The following is a 19,400-nucleotide window of genomic DNA, read 5'->3' on the forward strand; positions in this document are numbered from 1 at the left end:
GCAGTGGGGGACGAGATGCTGAATAAATGAGAAATTGTTATTCATCTAGAATAAAGGAACATTGTTTGGAAGACCTACAGCACTCTGGATTGTATCTGTGTGATTTTCCACATGCAGAAGTTTTGAAACATGGATTGCGTACACGCAGGTGAAGTAATGCATGAACTTTGAGACAAAACTTTATTTCAACCCAAAGGAAAAGTCAATTGAGATGGCTGGTTGAAAATTCAATTCCCCTTTCCTATTTTGCATAGAGAGTGAAGTGGAACTCTGAAAATATACAACAGAAATTAAAGGGGAAAGCCTGAGAAGAGCTGTTTGAGCGTTCAAGCGCAGGGTTATTCTCAGTGGTTAGTATTATACTCTTAACCTGTTAGCCTTCACCAGAGCGAGGACGCTCTGAAGCGTTTTTTTTTTTAAATAGTTCAAAGTTACTATCAGATTTAATGTTATTACCTTGACAAACTATACATCATTAAAAATATATAAGTCTCACGTTTCAGTATTTGACCACTATTGTATTCTGAGAAACTTATAGTGACAGTTATGTCTTAATTTGTGTCAGGATTTATGTAATGAAAAAATGAGTCGATACCTTTAATATGAATTATGAGCGTCAGCTGCTCCATTCAGAAAAAAACTCCGGTGCTGTTGTCTTGAGAACGCGTGACAAAACAACGTTCCTCAGGGCTTTTGGCTCAAAAATGTGCAGATTTGGAGAAATATTGATATATTATCATAGGTTTACATCATATTTCTATAGACAGGAATAATATTTATTGAATTTATATCCAAATGCGTCGATGTATACATAAAGAGCGCTGGATACTCTGATGTACTGTGTTTTCAATCCATACAGCAGAATGAGGGCGCTCTATGCACAGTTTTTTCCAAATATGGGAGCTCACGAAGAAGAACAATAACCTGTGACCTTCCAGGACGTCACTGACATAAACACAGCTAACGTTAGCTTTCAGAGATCGCTATAACATGCAGATAAAGATGTTTTGAAGACAATAAACATGATTGCAATGATATTTGACTTACCTGTGTTCTTCGAGCCATGTCAGGTATTTTTATAATAATAGATTATATGTATAATGCAATGCTAATCGATATAGACTTTACAAACATGCAGAATACCATAAACTCATTTATTTTCTGTCTGATTTTCTTTTCTGAAGCCAAATAAGCTCATAGAAGATTATTTAAAACACTCGACTTGCGCTATAAAGTAAGTTTGGAGCATAAAACAGGGTTTTAATCTCATAAATTGTCGTGTATTGATGGTGTGCTAAGCTAACATGCTAGCTAGCTCTCTAGTTGCACCTGCCATCTAGCTGTTATTTTTTATGATTTTTTTTCTAAATCGGAATGCTTACTGAAATATTTCTTTATTTGAGAAGGGCATTTGATACAGTTTCAAATGTGAAGTGAAGATTATGAAAGAAATTAGGGGGTGAAACACCGTGATTAGCCAGTCGTTAGCGATTATAATGGAGACAAAGGAAAATAATATTTATGGCCATAAGCCGGCTGGAAAGGTGTAAATGTGAGCAGGAGAGAGTGACACTGAATGGGGCTCGTTTGCACCACAAAACAATAGAGACAATAGACTGAATAGATGCTAATAGATGACAATAAACACAAGTTTGCATTTTAGAGTCAATTCAAAATAAAGTCATTTGAGATGATCTTGAAAAACATTTAACAAATTACAGAGTTTTAGACTTATCACCTTCAAATTTTAAATATAACATGGTCAGACATGTGTCTTTAGCTGGAGTGCATTTCTAGAGTGCTGACGGGCCAACTTCAATTTAATTTTCATGAAGATGTTTCATAAAAATAAATTTCTAATAACTTACACAACTTTGAAGCTATTCATAATTTTTTTTTCATTATGACAATAATTCATTCTACATTTCCAATAAAGTGCCAGGTGTCAGCTTTCAAATGAGACCATACTTGAGCTTTTAGGACGAAGGGTCAATGAATTGAATCTTTTTTAGGTTGGGTATGCAATTTCTGGGGATTTTTCAAAAGTGGCGCTGAAGGCTAACAGGTTAAGCAATATCACACACAAGCAAGGGTGCTACTCTTAATATCGGCTGTAATTTGGCGAGACGTTAATATTACTGGTTTAATAAAACTATACATGTTGTTAGTGTAGTTTTGCTTCTCTAACATAAATAGTTCCAAACAAAGCCAAAGCTTTTTGCGACTCCAAGTGTTTCATTTAACTTACTCATAAAGACAGTCACTTGATTCATTTTTCAACAAATAGATGTGCTTGAACAAATTGGTTAAATGAATGATTTAATAACTCCTATTAACAGTCACTTGAATTAATCTGTTTTTGAACAAATCGTTTGATTGAATTAAACCAAAAACTCTTATATTTACAGACATTTTAATAAATCTTTGTTTTTTTTAATGCGTTGGTTGAATGAATGACTCAGTGACTCACTTATTTACAGTCATTTGAATGAATCAGTACATTTGATTTAATTGATTAAATGAATGATTCAAAAGATTTATAACGACAATAATTTGATTTGTTCTAACAAATCTATCAGTGTGTTTCCACAAATTGGTTGAATAAAGGATTGAATGACCCATTACTAAAATTACTTGACTGGAATGAATCAGTGTTTTTGAATTAATTGGCTGAATGAATGACTCAAATGACTCAATCGGCCAGCCATAGTAGCACAATTATTGGAAATCGAATCTGTCACTACTAGTGTCTTAAAGTGTTATGTTAAACCTTACAGTGCATATATTTCCAAGGTTGGTTGTGCTGAATCCTTTCGATTGATTGTATACTTGCTAATATCTATGTTTTGTATAAAGGTTGTTTTCTTCTTCTAACCATCTCTCTGTTTTCTCTCACTTGTAGATACCCTGCTGTCATCTGGCCATGGTGAGTACTTGAGAAATATGTTCCCTGATACAGCTCTGCATGACTCTGAATGTGCCAGATCTCAAATGTGATTATTGTTTCTCACTGTTGGTCCACAAGTGCTCGTGACTCCATCCGACCGGAGCATCGCTGCGGCAGCAGATGTACATCTTTTTTTTTTTTCCTGAAATTTACATTGCATACTTTCAGGTCTGTTGACTGACACGGAGAACCCAATCTTTGTTAGTGATTACTGAAGATTCACCTCTGCTCCCTCGGATCTGTTCGGAGTTTCAGAGCTGGCACATTTTCCCAGCATGCTCGTTCAATCACTCTCGACTCGGTCAATCACCCCTTGCGGTTCTATTGTACGGTTCACACGTGTTCGGTCTGGCTGTTTGTCAAAGATGAGGCGCTTGCCCTGGGAGTCGCTGTATAGACAGACCTCTTTTTCATGTACATTCAACTCAGTGGGGGGCACTTTTTAGATTTTATGTTTTTGCCATTGAATTGATGCTGTTATAGAGCCTCGTTGGAAGCGTTGCGCATGTGCGGGATATAATGGACTGCGTGACAAGCATATAGTCCACCTGCAGAGCTGCTAGGGCCACTGGAAAATAACACCTGCGCTGATCATTTCTACATCCGTTTAGGGACGAAGAGAAAGAGAGCGATCAGAAAGGAGGGAGAAAAAAAGCCTTGCAGAGTCTGCGCTTAAAGGGCAGTCCTGTCCTAAACTCGAGCTGTATATGTTTTGCACTCAAAGCACACTCGCCCACAATGCTTTGTGGAAACAAGATGTGGCACTGGGTTCAGTTTTTCCGTTTACTCTGCACTTTGCTCAAGAATAGGATATGTGCAGGCCAGCAGGGTCTGTATTTCCAGGCCAGCACATTTTACTTTTTTTGTGATCTTTTGTCAGACGGTAAGCTGGTACAAATAGTATGCAGCCCTTCACGATTTCTGCAAATGCACCATAATGGATAATAATATGGCTCATGCAAGCACTTTGAATAGCTTGAAAAGGATGCGAAAACTCTCTGAGGACCAGGGAACTTCTTAATTTGAGTATTTAATGCTTGTTTTACTGTGTTTGTGTGGTGTTAGTGCAAACGAAAGAAAGGGCCATATGGTTGAAGCGTTGTAGAAACATGTTGACGACATCATCTTGACAACAGTAATGGTGACGGTCACTGTTTAGACAGCAGACATTATTCCTCCGGCTGCCTTACATGAATGCGTCCGCACAAACACACTCTCCCCTCCTGTCGAGAGCCATGAGCGTGACTCAGTGGCTAGACCTGAGGTGCCGACACACATACCTCACGACACACACATATGCAAAACTGCAGGTATAAGTGGCTATATACAATGTACTGTAGATGTTCGTATAGCTGTATATACTGGACAGGGATACGTACTGCATGTGCACACAGGCCCGACCTTTAGATTTTATAGGCCTAAATTTAGGTCATGAAAATGGGCTCTACAGTACTCATCAGTAACTGTACATAACTATGTCTTTAATTGATTATTATTATTATACAGCAATGCAATCAGAAAATTAAAATGGGTTTGGACAAATGAAAACCGGAATGGCAAAGTGGAAGGTCAAAAATATATTAAATAAAAATAAATAGATTAAATAAGGCATATATTACCATTCAATAGTTTGTGGTCAGTAAGAGATTTTTTTTTTTTTCTTGAGCGAGGATGCATTAAATTGATTGAAAGTGACAGTAAAGATATTTTTTAATGTAACAAAAGATTTGTATTTCAAATAAATGCTGTTCTTTTGAACTTTATATTCCCCACAGAATCCTGAAAACAATTGTATCACAATTTTCAACATTGAAAACAATAAGCAAATTTATAAATGAAGTTTAGTGTATTAAAATGATTTCTGAATACTGGAGTAATGGAGTAATGTGCCTTAACAGATATAAATGACATTTAAAATACTAAAAAAGAAAAAAAGTTATTTTGTTAAATGTATTTTTACTGTATTTGTAATCGGATAAATGCCGCCTTGGTGACCTCTGACCTCTTTGTGTCTTTATAGCTGCAGTTTAACAACTGCAGTTTAACTTCATCTGATTGACATTTATTCCAGACTGTCTTACAATTCCTCCTCCGTCATGTCAAGGCCGTAGCCGACATCCTGCATCACCTATAGGACATGCTGGCTCTGCATACACACAAGTCAATGCTTTATAAGGGTGTTTTTGCTGAATGTTGCTCTTATTCTCTCTGCTCACTCATTCTTCGCCATGAATAACGGTTGATGGCTTAAACTAAAGGAATGAAAGCAGCAAAGGAGGTGAGTGTTAGAGAGATGGAGGAATGAAGATGAAAGAGTGAATGAAGGAGAACTCTGTGTCCTTGGCCTTTGTGTGGGACTGGCTGAACTCTGTGGTTTTGATGGCAGATTGCTTTACAGCTGTCAGCTTATGCGCACCTCATTACTAAAGAGAATACGAGACATTTTCTCTATATCTTTTTTTCCGAACAAGTTTCAGTACGTCCTTTCATTACCATTACTCTTGTATTTTGGGACTTTATCTTTGGTGGTTTGTTTGGTATAAGCTCACTGTGTATGTTGCTAAAATGGTGAGGCTTTTGTTTATGTTTGGCTTGCTAGACCAGATGGTTTCTTGGCCTGTCTTTGAGGACAGAAATAGTATACAAAGGAGAGGACAGACTAGGGCTGGACGATTAATTCAAAAGTAATCAAAACCGAAAGTCAGGTTTGTCAATTGTATGTTTAACGGCTTGCCAGTTTGGCCATTCAAGCGATTTTACACAATTCAAGAACTACGGTGTGGAAAACATCTCATCTAGTGCTCTCAAGCTGTTTTTCTGTGACACAGAGAGCCGAGCCGTGTCATGTCTTTGACAACGCGCGAGCCTTGAAGCCAGATCACTTTCACGTGCGTCTTCACTAAACTTTGTCAATTGTATGTGTTTTAAGACTTGCCAGTTTGAACATTGAAGCAATTTTAGACCATCGGATTTGTATCATTATATTGAAATATTGCGCTGATGCATTGTGGCACACGAACGCATCCAAAGAACCAAAAAAACGAATCGTAATCGAGGTAAAATGTTCAATTAATCGAGATTTTGATATGAGGTCATATCGTCCAGCCCTAGGACAGACCATTGCTATAAAAAAAAAAGAACGGGAGATATCACAATACACAATATGTGGCTAGAAGTCCAGCCTATCAGTTAAATTGAGCGAATTGCCTTTTTGACTGTGCATTAGGTGGGCCAACCTGAAAAATGCATTTAAAAAAACATATATTTTTTAGTTTATCTCAAATTAAAAATTTTATAAAAAATACCATTCCAAAGTTCTTGGAGCCCAAAGTTGGGTTCTGAAGTTTGTATGAAGGCTGCATTTATTTGATCAAACAATACAGTAAGAACTGTAATACTGTGAAATAATATTACAATTTAAAATAGTTTTATATTTTAAAATTTTAAAATTCTTTGATAAATAGAAAGTATAATATTTTGAATTAGATTTTTGATCAATTTCAATCACCCTGGCTAAATAAAATGATTATTTTCTAAAAAAAACCTTACTGTCCCCTTACATGGCCGCCGAGTGCCTTTGCGATGTTTTACCTGAATCACCTCCACTGCAAATTCTATCTGTCCATTGCTATTCTTTGTCTCTCTCTCTCATTCTTTCTACCCCCTCACTCTCTCGCAGTTTAATTGCCGCTACCTGAGGTAGGCCTAGGTGTAATTGTTATAGTAGAAAGTGCCTTGGTCGGCTGGTTTTAAAGCCTTTTATCTGTAATCTCCCGATTGATTATGCTTTTTTTCTGCCAGCCGAGCAAATTGTTCAAACCCATCAGGTGCACGGCGGGGAAAAAACAGCGAAAGAGGAGCTTCAGCTGTGTAACAGCCAAATCACAGAGCACATTGGCTAGAACATCACATTTAGTGACAGACAACACAATGCTGCTTTTTAGTTTACACACACTGACAAATGAAACACAGATGTCTTCCTTGATTTCTCAAAAATGGAAAAAAGGGGGAAGATTAAAAAGTGTGTAATCTGTAATTTAGAAAAACTAAATAAGGAAATGATTTTTGGAGTCATGTAATATATCAAAACATCATTTTGGCTGCAGTGAATTGCAGTGAATGATTTCACAGTTATTGCAATTCTGCAGGCAGCTTCACAGTCCACCCAGCTTGATCAATATCTTATTCAGCGCTGTTGTATTTTTTAAATACAATACAGTAATGAATGCCGCCACCCGGGGGACTTGGCGTAGCCTCATATTCTGCATATCTGTCTCAAATGGGCCCTCCTGTTAGCCTGTCATAATGTTAAAAAAAATGCCATGCTAGGAAATGCATTAGTCTTGAGTATTAGATTTTAATACAGCGCTAAGGAGCGAATAAGAGGAACTTAATAGCTGAGGTTAATGTGGGTGTGATCCAAAACCAGTTGACAGAAATGAAGACAGATAACTAGAAAAATACAGTTCATACTTGGTATGCCGGGTAAAATCCCACCCTCCGTTAGGCTCTCTCTCTCTCTCTCTCTCTCTCTCTCTCTCTCTCTCTCTCTCTCTCTCTCTCTCTCTCTCTCTCTCTCTCTCTCCCTCTCTCTCCATCTTCCCAGGAGAGCTATATCTGTCCTGCTAATAGGTCCGCCATTGGAGTGGCTCTCTAGTAGTCATGCAGTGAGGTGAAACGTCCAATTTGGCTGCCTCTGGTGGGAGCACTGTCCAAACCCTTACCATCATGTTAGCATTGTGGGATAGAGATGCTGGTTGTAGATTGGCAATGATATGACAGGTGCTGCCTCTGCAATTATGGTAGGTTTTAGTGTGTTTAAGTGTGAGTGTGTGTTGGTCAGGTTTTGCCTACATTGTGAGGACCAAATAAACCCAAGGATAGTAGAAGTAAAATTCACAAGTAAAATGGATAATAGACATTATTTGAGGTGGTTAGATTGCGAAAAATGGTTTCAAAGTTTTTTGATGCATTTTTTATGAAGTTTATTGAGGATTGTGTCTTTCAAATGCATGGAGTAGGTTGTCTTATGGGATTTTTGTGGGTTTAATGAAAATGTAATTTGTGGTGTGCCTTCAAACATGCAAAATGAAGACCGGTGTCAGTGCAAATGGATTAAATGGCACAGGATTTATCGCACAGGATTTATAAATCCGGAAAGTAATTTTAGAAGCGGCGACTGTGTGAACAAATTATTATGAATTAATACAGCAGGTATTAGTGTGATTGGTGTTGTGCACTATGCTGTTATTTAGGCAGAATTGAGAATGCATAGTGCGACCAGAAATGTATTATATATTTATTTATTGTATATATATGTATTTTTAATTTTTAAATAAGTCAATTATACAACACGCCATATGTTTAATAGATTTCACAAGCAAATGAACACCCTTTTTTGGGGATCTTAGTAAATCGGGGCCAGCGACTATAAATTCTGTATATAGCTTCTCAGTATCGTATAACAGAGTTTGTTTCAGTTAATTGTTTGACACTCTGAGTATTTAGGGAACTGCCTTTTTAACGATTTTAAAGAGTCACACATTACCTCACATTATTTGCCAACAGCTGTTGCCAGCCTCTGGATCACAGAACTTGCTGCTTTCCGAGAGCACCAGTGTGTGTGTGTGTGTGTGTGTGTGTGTGTGTGTGTGTGTGTGCGTGCGTGTGTGTGTGTGTGTGTGTGTGTGTGTGTGTGTGTGTGTGTGTGTGTGTGTGTGTGTGTGTGTGTGTGTGTGTGTGTGTGTGTGTGTGTGTGTGTGTGTGCGTGTGTGTGCGTGCGTGCGCGCGTTTGTCCGTGCGTGTGTGTGTGTGTTTTTACCCATCTGCATGTGTTTGTTTGCACTGCATTTGAGTTCCAATTAAAAGCATCAGTCCTTTTGGCATCGCAAGCTCCTTAAGGAAATAATCTCATATATATAAGCACAGGAGGCATGGCAGATGGTGTGATAGAGGGTTACCACCAGTGAACTGTCACTTAGGAACACAGATTTATAGTTTGTGATTCAAACTGTAATGTGTACTGTTATTCACTGTACTTTAATTTTCATACAAATGGAAGACCTTCCACTTCCTCTTTGTTGTTTTTATGATGAACAGACTTAAGACGATGACACTTGTCTTTTATTATACAAAGAAACACACTGGTAAATACATTTCACAGAGCCGCAGCTGCGCTAGAGCTGCACATCTGCTCTGCTGTAAGTCTAAGCTCCACATCCAGACTAGAAAAACAGTGGCAAACTGCATTATGGCTTATCAGTTAGTTCAGCTGGGCATAGATTCAGGAGCTAAAATAAATGTGTAGTTCGTAGGTCCTGCAGTGAGGTGGACAGGGAAGGAAAATGCACTATTTAACTACGAGACTGATAGATGAACAGCTTTTGGTTTTTACCTTAGAGCTTACACCTGTTCATGCGGTGGTCCAAGCTGACAGCTTTGGGCTTGACGGCTCTCGGCCATGAGGACTGTTATTCAAAACAATTAATTAGCCAAATTTCATCACACACACAAATAATTTTTTCTATAATGGTGATGAATTCTGTCACGTAACTTTACCCCTTAAACCCAACTTTCAGAATTAAAAGCCACTTTCCTCGTCAGGATTGTTGGCCTATGCCTCAGTGTAGGTGATTTCAGGATTTACTATCCTTCGGGGCACATTTGGTCCTCAGAATGTTGGCAAAACCTGACCCACACACACACACAAATTATTTCAGCTTCCCTGGAGTTGATAGCTGCCCTATTTTCTTTGCTAATTTTAAATTTGGTCAAATATCCAGTGTTATGTTTTTGCATTCGATCGTGGGAGATTGTGAAATACATTTTCCTGTCATTACACTTCAAGTTACGTGCATACATTTCTGTATTTTGACATATTTGTCTAATTTGTTATAAAATAATGCAATAAGCCACAAGATGATGATGTGTTAAAGGGGTCATGAATTGCTTTCTGAAGTGCACTTATAATGTTAGTAAAGTTTTTTTGTTACTAAATGTGCCATAATTAAGAAACAAAAAGCCATTTTCTACTTTAATTCAGTGTTATTTTAGTATTAATATTACATTACATTATTCGCATTTTGAAATCAATTTTATTTTTTATATTTTCTGTTTTCATTTTTCATTTTCATTCCTCCCCGGATCCCGAGGGAGGCTGGAGATATTGAGTCCGAGTGGACCATGTTCTCCACCTCCATTGTTGAAGCGGCTGCTCGGAGCTGTGGCCGTAAGGTCTCCGGTGCCTGTCGAGGCGGCAATCCCCGAACCCGGTGGTGGACACCGGAAGTAAGGGATGCCGTCAAGCTGAAGAAGGAGTCCTATCGGGCCTGGTTGGCTTGTGGGACTCCTGAGGCAGCTGACGGGTACCGGCAGGCCAAGCGAACTGCAGCCCGGGTGGTTGTGGAGGCAAAAACTCGGGCCTGGGAGGAGTTCGGTGAGGCCATGGAAAAGGACTATCGGCTGGCCTCGAAGAAATTCTGGCAAACCGTTCGGCGCCTCAGGAGAGGGAAGCAGTGCCCTACCACCGCTGTCTACAGTGGAGGTGGGCAGCTGTTGACCTCAACTGGGGATGTCGTCGGACGGTGGAAGGAATACTTCGAGGATCTCCTCAATCCCGCCGTCACGTCTTCCATTGAGGAAGCAGAGGCTGAGGGCTCAGAGGTGGACTCGTCCATCACCCAAGCTGAAGTCACCGAGGTAGTCAAGAAACTCCTCGGTGGCAAGGCACCGGGGGTGGATGAGATCCGCCCTGAGTACCTCAAGTCTCTGGATGTTGTCGGGCTGTCTTGGCTGACACGCCTCTGCAGCATCGCGTGGCGGTCGGGGACAGTGCCTCTGGGATGGCAGACCGGGGTGGTGGTCCCTCTTTTTAAGAAGGGGGACCGGAGGGTGTGTTCCAACTACAGGGGGATCACACTTCTCAGCCTCCCTGGGAAAGTCTATGCCAGGGTACTGGAGAGGAGAATACGGCCGATAGTAGAACCTCGGATTCAGGAGGAACAGTGCGGTTTTCGTCCGGGCCGTGGAACACTGGACCAGCTCTATACCCTCTCCAGGGTGCTGGAGGGTTCATGGGAGTTTGCCCAACCAATCCACATGTGCTTTGTGGATTTGGAGAAGGCATTCGACTGTGTCCCTCGTGGCGGCCTGTGGAGGGTGCTCCGGGAGTATGGGGTCCGGGGTCCTTTGCTAAGGGCTGTCCGGTCCCTGTACGACCGAAGCAGGAGCTTGGTTCGCATTGCCGGCAGTAAGTCAGACTTCTTCCCGGTGCATGTTGGACTCCGGCAGGGCTGCCCTTTGTCGCCGGTTCTGTTCATAATTTTTATGGACAGAATTTCTAGGCGCAGCCAGGGGCCGGAGGGTGTCGGGTTTGGGAACAACACGATTTCGTCTCTGCTCTTTGCGGATGATGTTGTCGTGTTGGCCCCTTCAGACCAGGAACTTCAGCATGCACTGGGACGGTTTGCAGCCGAGTGTGAAGCGGCTGGGATGAGAATCAGCACCTCCAAATCCGAGGCCATGGTCCTCAGTCGGAAAAAGGTGGCTTGCCTTCTTCAGGTTGGTGGAGAGTTCCTGCCTCAAGTGGAGGAGTTTAAGTATCTTGGGGTTTTGTTCACGAGTGAGGGAAGGATGGAACGGGAGATTGACAGACGGATCGGTGCAGCTTCTGCAGTAATGCGGTCGATGTACCGGTCTGTCGTGGTGAAGAAAGAGCTGAGCCGCAAGGCGAAGCTCTCGATTTACCGGTCAATCTACGTTCCTACTCTCACCTATGGTCATGAGCTTTGGGTCATGACCGAAAGGACAAGATCCCGGATACAGGCGGCCGAAATGAGCTTTCTCCGCAGAGTGGCTGGGCGATCCCTTAGAGATAGGGTGAGGAGCTCGGTCACTCGGGAGGAGCTCAGAGTAGAGCCGCTGCTCCTCCACATCGAGAGGGGTCAGCTGAGGTGGCTCGGGCATCTGTTCCGGATGCCTCCTGAGTGCCTTCCTGGGAAGGTGTTCCGGGCACGTCCCACCGGAAGGAGACCCCGGGGAAGACCTAGGACACGCTGGAGAGACTATGTCTCCCGGCTGGCCTGGGAACGCCTCGGTGTCCCCCCGGAAGAGCTGGAGGAAGTGTCTGGGGAGAGGGAAGTCTGGGCATCTCTGCTTAGACTGCTGCCCCCGCGACCCGGCACCGGATAAGCGGAAGAAGATGGATGGATGGATGGATGTTTTCATTTTAGTTTAAGTTTTAGTAATTTAGTTGTGTTTACATGAACTGTACCCAGACCACCATTTTTAGGTCCTCGGGTGCGCACCCGAGATCGTAAAACAGCGTTCACATCATCCAAACGAACCGAACTCTGGCATCAATCGAATCCCAGTGTGCACAAAAGTGCTAGTGTGAAAGCAGTCTAGGACTGCTATGAATAGGTAACATCTTTTTGGAACATGTAGAACTCCTTTGAAAACTTTTACTACATTTTCAGTATTACAGCTGCAGAGCATCACTAATTGGGAAAAGTGTTCATTACAGCATTATATTTAGATCTACTCCGAATGCAAAAAAGGTTTCAGCCCTGAGCATTGTAGCCGATAACAGTCTGTTGAGTGCACAAATTGAATAATCTAACCATTACAATGTAAAAAAGTATATGATCAATAAGTTATGACAACATATGTTTTTATATTGCTTCTACTCATTAAAATAAGCTAAACAACTTTCAACTTTTTTGGTAAGCTAAACAAGATTCAACTCATTTTTAAGCCAGTTTAATGTGTTGAAATGACTTAAACATCCAAGTTGACTGTACTTAAAAAATTAAAACAGTGCAAACAGAACGTAAATAAGAGATTGCTTGTGCAGTATTGATTGAAAAGTATTTTTTATATTACAGTGATGAATGTCAAAAGATCAAAGATAACTTGATTTCTCAAATAATGACCCTTTAAAGTGATTTTAAAGGCATGTGTTTTTAGGCACGGCTACAACAATTTGGGTATTTGGGCAGCATAAAGTGGTTACAGCAACTATAAAATAAAATAAAATAAAATCCAATAACTAATTAAATGTATTACTTTAAAGGAACCGTATGTAAGATTGTGGCCAAAACTGGTACTGCAATCACTTTCAAATTACTGTAGAGCGGTGTATCCCCTCCCCCTCCCTCCTGGCCGGACTACTGTTGTCAGTGAAGTATTTGAAATGAACTCAATGTCTACTGACATATCAGGGCCATTTTATGATAAATTGAAATACATTTCTTACATACGGTGCCTTTAATAAGAATACTTACAATAATAAAGAATTAGAATGGTTTCTTATGGATAATAATTACTATAAACAAATCTTCTGGCAAGTGATATTCATTAGCCTGACTGCTGGCTGTTTGTGGTTGCCTAGCAACATCGGAACTGCAAGCAACATTAATATAGAACTTATCTGATGATGCATATATCACCCAAAGGCTGATATTCTAATTTACTGCTGTGATTCAGTTTTGATCATGAACTTTTATTGACCTTAACTCTGAATTGTCCTTAAAGCTTGTCTACGTGCTCTCAGGTTGTAACCGTTTGCATTGTGTATGTCATGTCCCGAAATAGAAAGGGTAAAGAGTCCATTTAGACTCTGAATACTTTCACTCCATCTGCTGTTTTAACACAGGCTCACACCTCTCTCTCTCTCTCTCTCTCTCGCTCTCTCTGTCTCTCGTTCAGACGGCAGTGTAGCATTGAGGCCTATGGAGATCAACTGTGTCCAGGCAAATCCCTACACAAATTAGATAGCAAAAGCCATTATTACATCCAATGTCTTCATGGCACTCCCAGCAGTTAAATTACAACCTTTCTGCTCCTGTTCACAGTCAAAGAACAAAAGGGAAACCATTTTCATTACCGCCAGTCTGTCCCTTTTTCTCCTTTCTCTCTAGATAGGAGGAATAGGAACAAGCCCCGTTTATTAGATGCTTAGGTGGTATCACACATGCCTGTTAAGACTTAAAAAAAAAGGATGGGGAGTGTGAAAGAGAGAGCTTTTCATAAACTAAATTATATTCCACTGGCTCAAAGCATTGAGAAAGCAAGCTCTGTTCTCACGGCTCAGACGGCAGGCACGTCACACACACGCTTGAAACTCTTCACTTCACTTTCCTGTCAGGTTTTCTGAAGCAAGTCATACTTCAGGTTCAAACTTCTGCTTTGCTGCTTTTGTTTAACAAGAGAAGCTCTCCACCTAAACAAATTGTCTGTCAGTCAAAAGAAAACTAAAGCTTTATATTGCGGATTAATGTATTGAGTTCCGTTTTACAGTATGTTTCGACGCGGACCTTCTTTCATTGTGTAAACATACAATACAGACTACAACGGCGTTTAACATCAAGCTGTCATGAAACGTTTTACTTTTATTGTTCTCGAAAAAGCTACCGCTTCAAATTATTTTTTTGAATAGCAATAGTATAGCTTTTCTAATAAAGTTTGACAAAACACAACTGTTTTTGTGAAACTCAGGCATTGTTAAAACATAACGTTACCCTACTAGAAAGTTTTTACTGTCTGATCTTATTTATGTAAGTCATATTTCAGGTTCATCAAAATGTGTGACCTAATGTTTTGTGAAAATATTCACTGCTACTGTCAGGAGTAGCAGTATATAATGACAAGAATAATCTAAACATGACTGTGACAGCTACATTTTCACTATTTTAATTTAATTTAATTAAATAAGTTATTGTTTTTTTGGTTATTATTATTATGGAATTGTTTATTAAGTATGTTTTATTTATAAAATAAATTAAGTATTAATTAAGTTTTAATTATTTATTTATGGTATACTTTTTCATTATTTGATTATTCATTTATATATCTATAAAAACAATAATATTGTTCTGATTTATTCAATTACTTGAATACTTACTATATATATATATATATAAATAATAAAATGAATAACAAAATATTTTTAAAATGAATAGCTTTTTTGTCTGCTTTTTTAGGACTGTGTAGTTATGACTACTTTTTTTTTTAAATAGGAGACTTGACATGTATACATTTACTTAAATTGTACTACTGTCGTAATTTGTATGTTTGTTAATGATTGTTACTTTGTGAACATTGTTACTTAAAGTCCCCCTGTAGTCAATCATTTTATCCCTTAACTCACATTGATCACCAAAATGACATATTTAAAAGTTAATGCAAATTAGCCCCGCCTCCACTCCCTCGCACCAGCTCAGAGATCCACTCGTTGACGATCACACGTTGACATGATTGGTTAGGTAGTTTTGTGACTTCAGAAACACCAACGATTTTAAACCACGTTTTTGAGACTGTCTTTGGTTCACTGCAGTTTTAAGGAGAAAATACTCATCAATGGTGTTTACTTATGAATTTGTACATGGTTTATCTGGAAGCATATTCAAAACACCACATATATATATATAAACATTAAAAGCTTGATTTTCAGCACAGAGCGATTTTTAAGGATTAATTCACACAAGGATAAAAATTCTGTTATCATTTACTCTTTTCAGTTACTCATTTACGTTTACTTTTTTTCTTCTGCGGAACACAACATAAGATATTTTGAGTAAACATGGTAATGTTTGGTTCTCATTTACTTCTGTTGTATGGACAAGAAAATACTTTCTCAAAAGTGTTTTCTTTGTTTCATTGAAGAAAGAAAGTCGTACAAGTTTGAAATGACATGAGGGTGAGTAAAGGATGACAGAAAAATTTTTGGGTGAACTATCCCTTTAAGAAATCAACCGCTTTATTCACACTTGACACATATCCAGTTTGGTTTTCAAATCCTATCATTTCAATCGACTCTCTTCACTGTCATCTTGCTAGTTTGTTCAGACAGCATAGTCAGTATCTAGTGTATCTACATTGGTTGCTATAGTAACAATGTAAGCATCAGCACGATGCCAATAGACGTTCGCATACTACTGAGAGGAGCTTTCAGCGTGGAAAGACCTGATGGAAAACAGAAAATATTGTCTCTGCTCGTGTCCATTATGATATCAAAAGGATGTAGTTTGAATCGGTGTTTGTAAACATCAGATTGTGGCTGGTTTCCTGCTGTTAAGACTACAAAAAAACGAAATGGATTTGAGTTGGATGCGTGTCTAAACAGAGCCCAAGAATTTGGCCCACTGGAAGCTGCCCTTTTCTTCTGGTTCTCTTGGCTCAGTAGACGACAGCGGCTGTCTCACAGATGCTGATGTTGCGTGCGCACAGATCGAAATCTCACGTCTCTCCCTCCCCGCATTCAGACACTCTCCTCCTCAGTCACGCAAACGCTCCCATCACACCGTTCCATCTGCATCACTGTCACCGCTCTCCCTTCATCATTTCAGTTGGCAAGCGCGCTCATACGTTCATAGACTGCGTACGCGGATACAGTGCATGAGTGGGTATTTAATATGTTGGCCGACAGATGCACGGGTATTGGCCGCAATATGTTGATGTAATTGATTTAAACGGAGAACATCTCATCTTCATTCAGCTTGAAGATGACGCAGCCTACTTTCCTGGCGCACCAGACGCCGCGTTTGGCACGTTTTCCGGCCTCTCTTACAGTATGACCTTTTGCTTGACCTCTCATGTTTCTTTTCTTCCAGTTACTCTCCTCTCCAGATTTAGTTTTGGAACATTGATGCTGAATGGGAAAATTTCTGCAGTCCAACCTGATTTGGCCGATTCTGTTAGGAAGGGAGTCCAGTTGCCGGCATTCCAGTTTCCATTATGCAGGCGAGCATGTGCTGTCCTCTCCGGCTGTTCCTTTGGTCACGACGGCATCATTACTCATGTATGAACGCTCTCCCTGGCTCTTGGCATTGGTGTAGTGGGTACGCAGGGGTCACGTCATGCCAGGGTAAGGCGCTGCAGGAGAGCGTGACCTGCCAAAGGGCGGGCACATGGAGAGGGGGCCCGCTGCAACAAAGTTGTCCTGTCGGTCAGCTAGGTCACTCCATCAACCTGTCCTCTCTTCTGGGAAACTGATCTCCCCATGAATGAATCATGTTACGGCTGTTCAACATAATTTATGTAGCATATAATATGTTACTGTCTTAATTCTATTTGTCTGTCCATATGGGAATGATTTTTCAATTGAAACAATTGGTGTTGCAAGGCGTGGATGAATTGCCACCAGCATGTCTCATTAATTTAAAATAAACATAACATGTTTTGCATGAATTATTAACAGTGGGATTACCAAAATCATGATGCATGTAGAATAGAAAGTAGGGATTAGTCACAATGGTCGATGGCAACTTTTTTTGTTTTGTTTTTTAGGGATAGATAGATAGATAGATAGATAGATAGATAGATAGATAGATAGATAGATAGATAGATAGATAGATAGATAGATAGATAGATAGATAGAATATTTTTCATTCTGTATAATGTGCATTATTGTGAGGCTTTAAATCACACATGTACTTTTTGAAAGCGTTTTTTTATTTATTTTTATTCAAGAATAGTTATTTTGTTATCAGCCATAACATGAAAAAATCTTCATTTGGCCAACATTTTTACATTTCTGCATATCTATTTTTATTTTATTTATTTTTGGGACTATTTCAAGACTTCCCGTTTTCTCAGACTAGATGTTTTTGACCGCAAGAACAAGTCATCCATAAAGCAGGTGAATCCAAAACTAGCCTAATATACCGTTTTTTTTATTGGACTAGTTTTTCAGGCAACCTATCGACTAATTAATTAAAAAAAACATTTAGCAAGTTTCTAGCAGCCAGAATGGCCATGCTCCAGTTTATCCGTGTATTGGCCGTTTCTGTGAGAACTTTGATAGATGAGGCGTACAATTACACCGCAACTGTTTATAGTCTCCTGTGAGATCCTCGTTTGCCAGCTCATTTCCCAACTCATGCTTTTTAAGGTTACATGAAATTTCCTTCTCTTAATTAGCAAACATCACAGTGATATGCTAAAATGATATTTGACCACCGCATCTCGTTTCAAAGGGCAAGCGTTCGCACACGCGCACGTTTCACCATCTGGTTGCATTTACTTTAGAAGCCTTTCCCTCCTCCCTAGTGTATATACAACCTGATAAACATGTGGTCGGTACTCCTCAAATCTCCTCTCTTCTCCTTCAGTCCATTTGAAGTTGCTCTTCATGCTCATCAAAGATTCTCATTTGAGATACAAAGAGCCCTGCCTCTTGTGTTATCAAGCCTGGATGCGTATGGCCCTGCTGGCCTTCGGGGGCAGAGGCGAAGAAAAGAAGATCAGGCTACACGTTATTGTCCGTTCTCCTCGACCTTGAAGAAATCGAGAGGTCCTGATCTCCCAACGTGGAAACTTGTTTATCAGAAATCAATAGCCATTCTCTGGCCTTTTCTAGACAAAGGGCCTAGAAAATGGAGTGAATGTGGGCGGTGGGACGGTCTCTCCGTCCTTCTAAAGGGCAGTTGATCTGAGATTAAGTCTTGCCTCTTCATTATGGAGAACACAACTCTTTACTCAAGGCTAATGCTTTAAAGAGGGGCAAAAGTTCAGAAGAGCGCGCCGACCATGCCTGTTTTGTTCTGCCTGCTTAAGCGCGTGGGTGTTTGTGTGTGCGCGCGGTTTGCATTCACACTTATTATCTTCCGTTTTCAGATAACAGGCTGGCGTGCTGTAGCCGTCCCCTTAGAATATTACTCCAACTTTGAACTGAGTAAACACTGTAATCACCATTCACCTAAATGCATTATGGGTATGAAGGCTGCGCTACACCGGTGGCCTTTGCAGACTGCGGTGAGCTCGGCTTAATCTTCCTAATGTCGAGGATGTTAAAGAATAGATAATGAATCCTCGGGGTGCTGATTCAGTGGAAATGAGCTTTACAATATGGCTGGCGTGTGTGTTAAATGAACACAAATAGAGCAGGACGTCCAGCCCTGGGTGTATAATTGACCACAGTGTGTGGGCATATGAATGCACTTCAAAAAGGCCCAAAAGATCAGCCTAATGAGCGTAAAAAACGGCCCTTTTTTAGCGTGGCTAAATTTATTCGGCATAATAAGAGGGTGGATGGGTTATTAATAAAGTGTCTGTTGACCTTCTGATCACAGGCCTGCGGGAGGATCCATTGTTTCTATCCGCCTGCCCATTTCTAATACTTTATCATTCACTATGTTAGTCGTACGCCTTTACCCTTGAACAAGGCTTAACCTCAGATTGTGTTTTTGGTATGGTTCTGTTCTTGTCTGTTCCTATCTGAAGTTTGTAGGTTGTCTGAAGGGTCATTAGGAGATCGGAGATGCTTCATTCTTAGCGTGAGATCACTACGATGCACCTTTTATGGGGTAATTGTGGATTGAAGCAGTCCATCTCTGTTTGCGCCACTGATGGGAAGGACTTTCTTGCCAAACAGCTAAATAATGATATTGCGTCTGAGTGGGAGACAGAGACAAAGAGATCAGCTCCGTGCAAGAGACATCTACCCGTAGGTTAT

At 40.2% G+C, this 19,400-nt stretch overlaps 1 protein-coding gene across 1 annotated transcript in view; it reads left to right on the forward strand.

The window, feature by feature from the left end:
- cdh4 (cadherin 4, type 1, R-cadherin (retinal)) overlaps positions 1 to 19,400 on the forward strand; it is a 231,056-nt gene that overhangs the window by 97,783 nt on the left and 113,873 nt on the right. The window contains exon 3 of the mRNA XM_079597007.1: positions 2,903 to 2,926. Within this exon, the coding sequence (XP_079453133.1) occupies positions 2,903 to 2,926 (24 nt within the window). The remainder of the gene's footprint in view (positions 1 to 2,902; positions 2,927 to 19,400) is intronic.

This window comes from Phoxinus phoxinus, assembly GCF_949152265.1.
Source record: "Phoxinus phoxinus genome assembly, chromosome: 22".
Taxonomy (NCBI): Eukaryota; Metazoa; Chordata; class Actinopteri; order Cypriniformes; family Leuciscidae; genus Phoxinus; species Phoxinus phoxinus.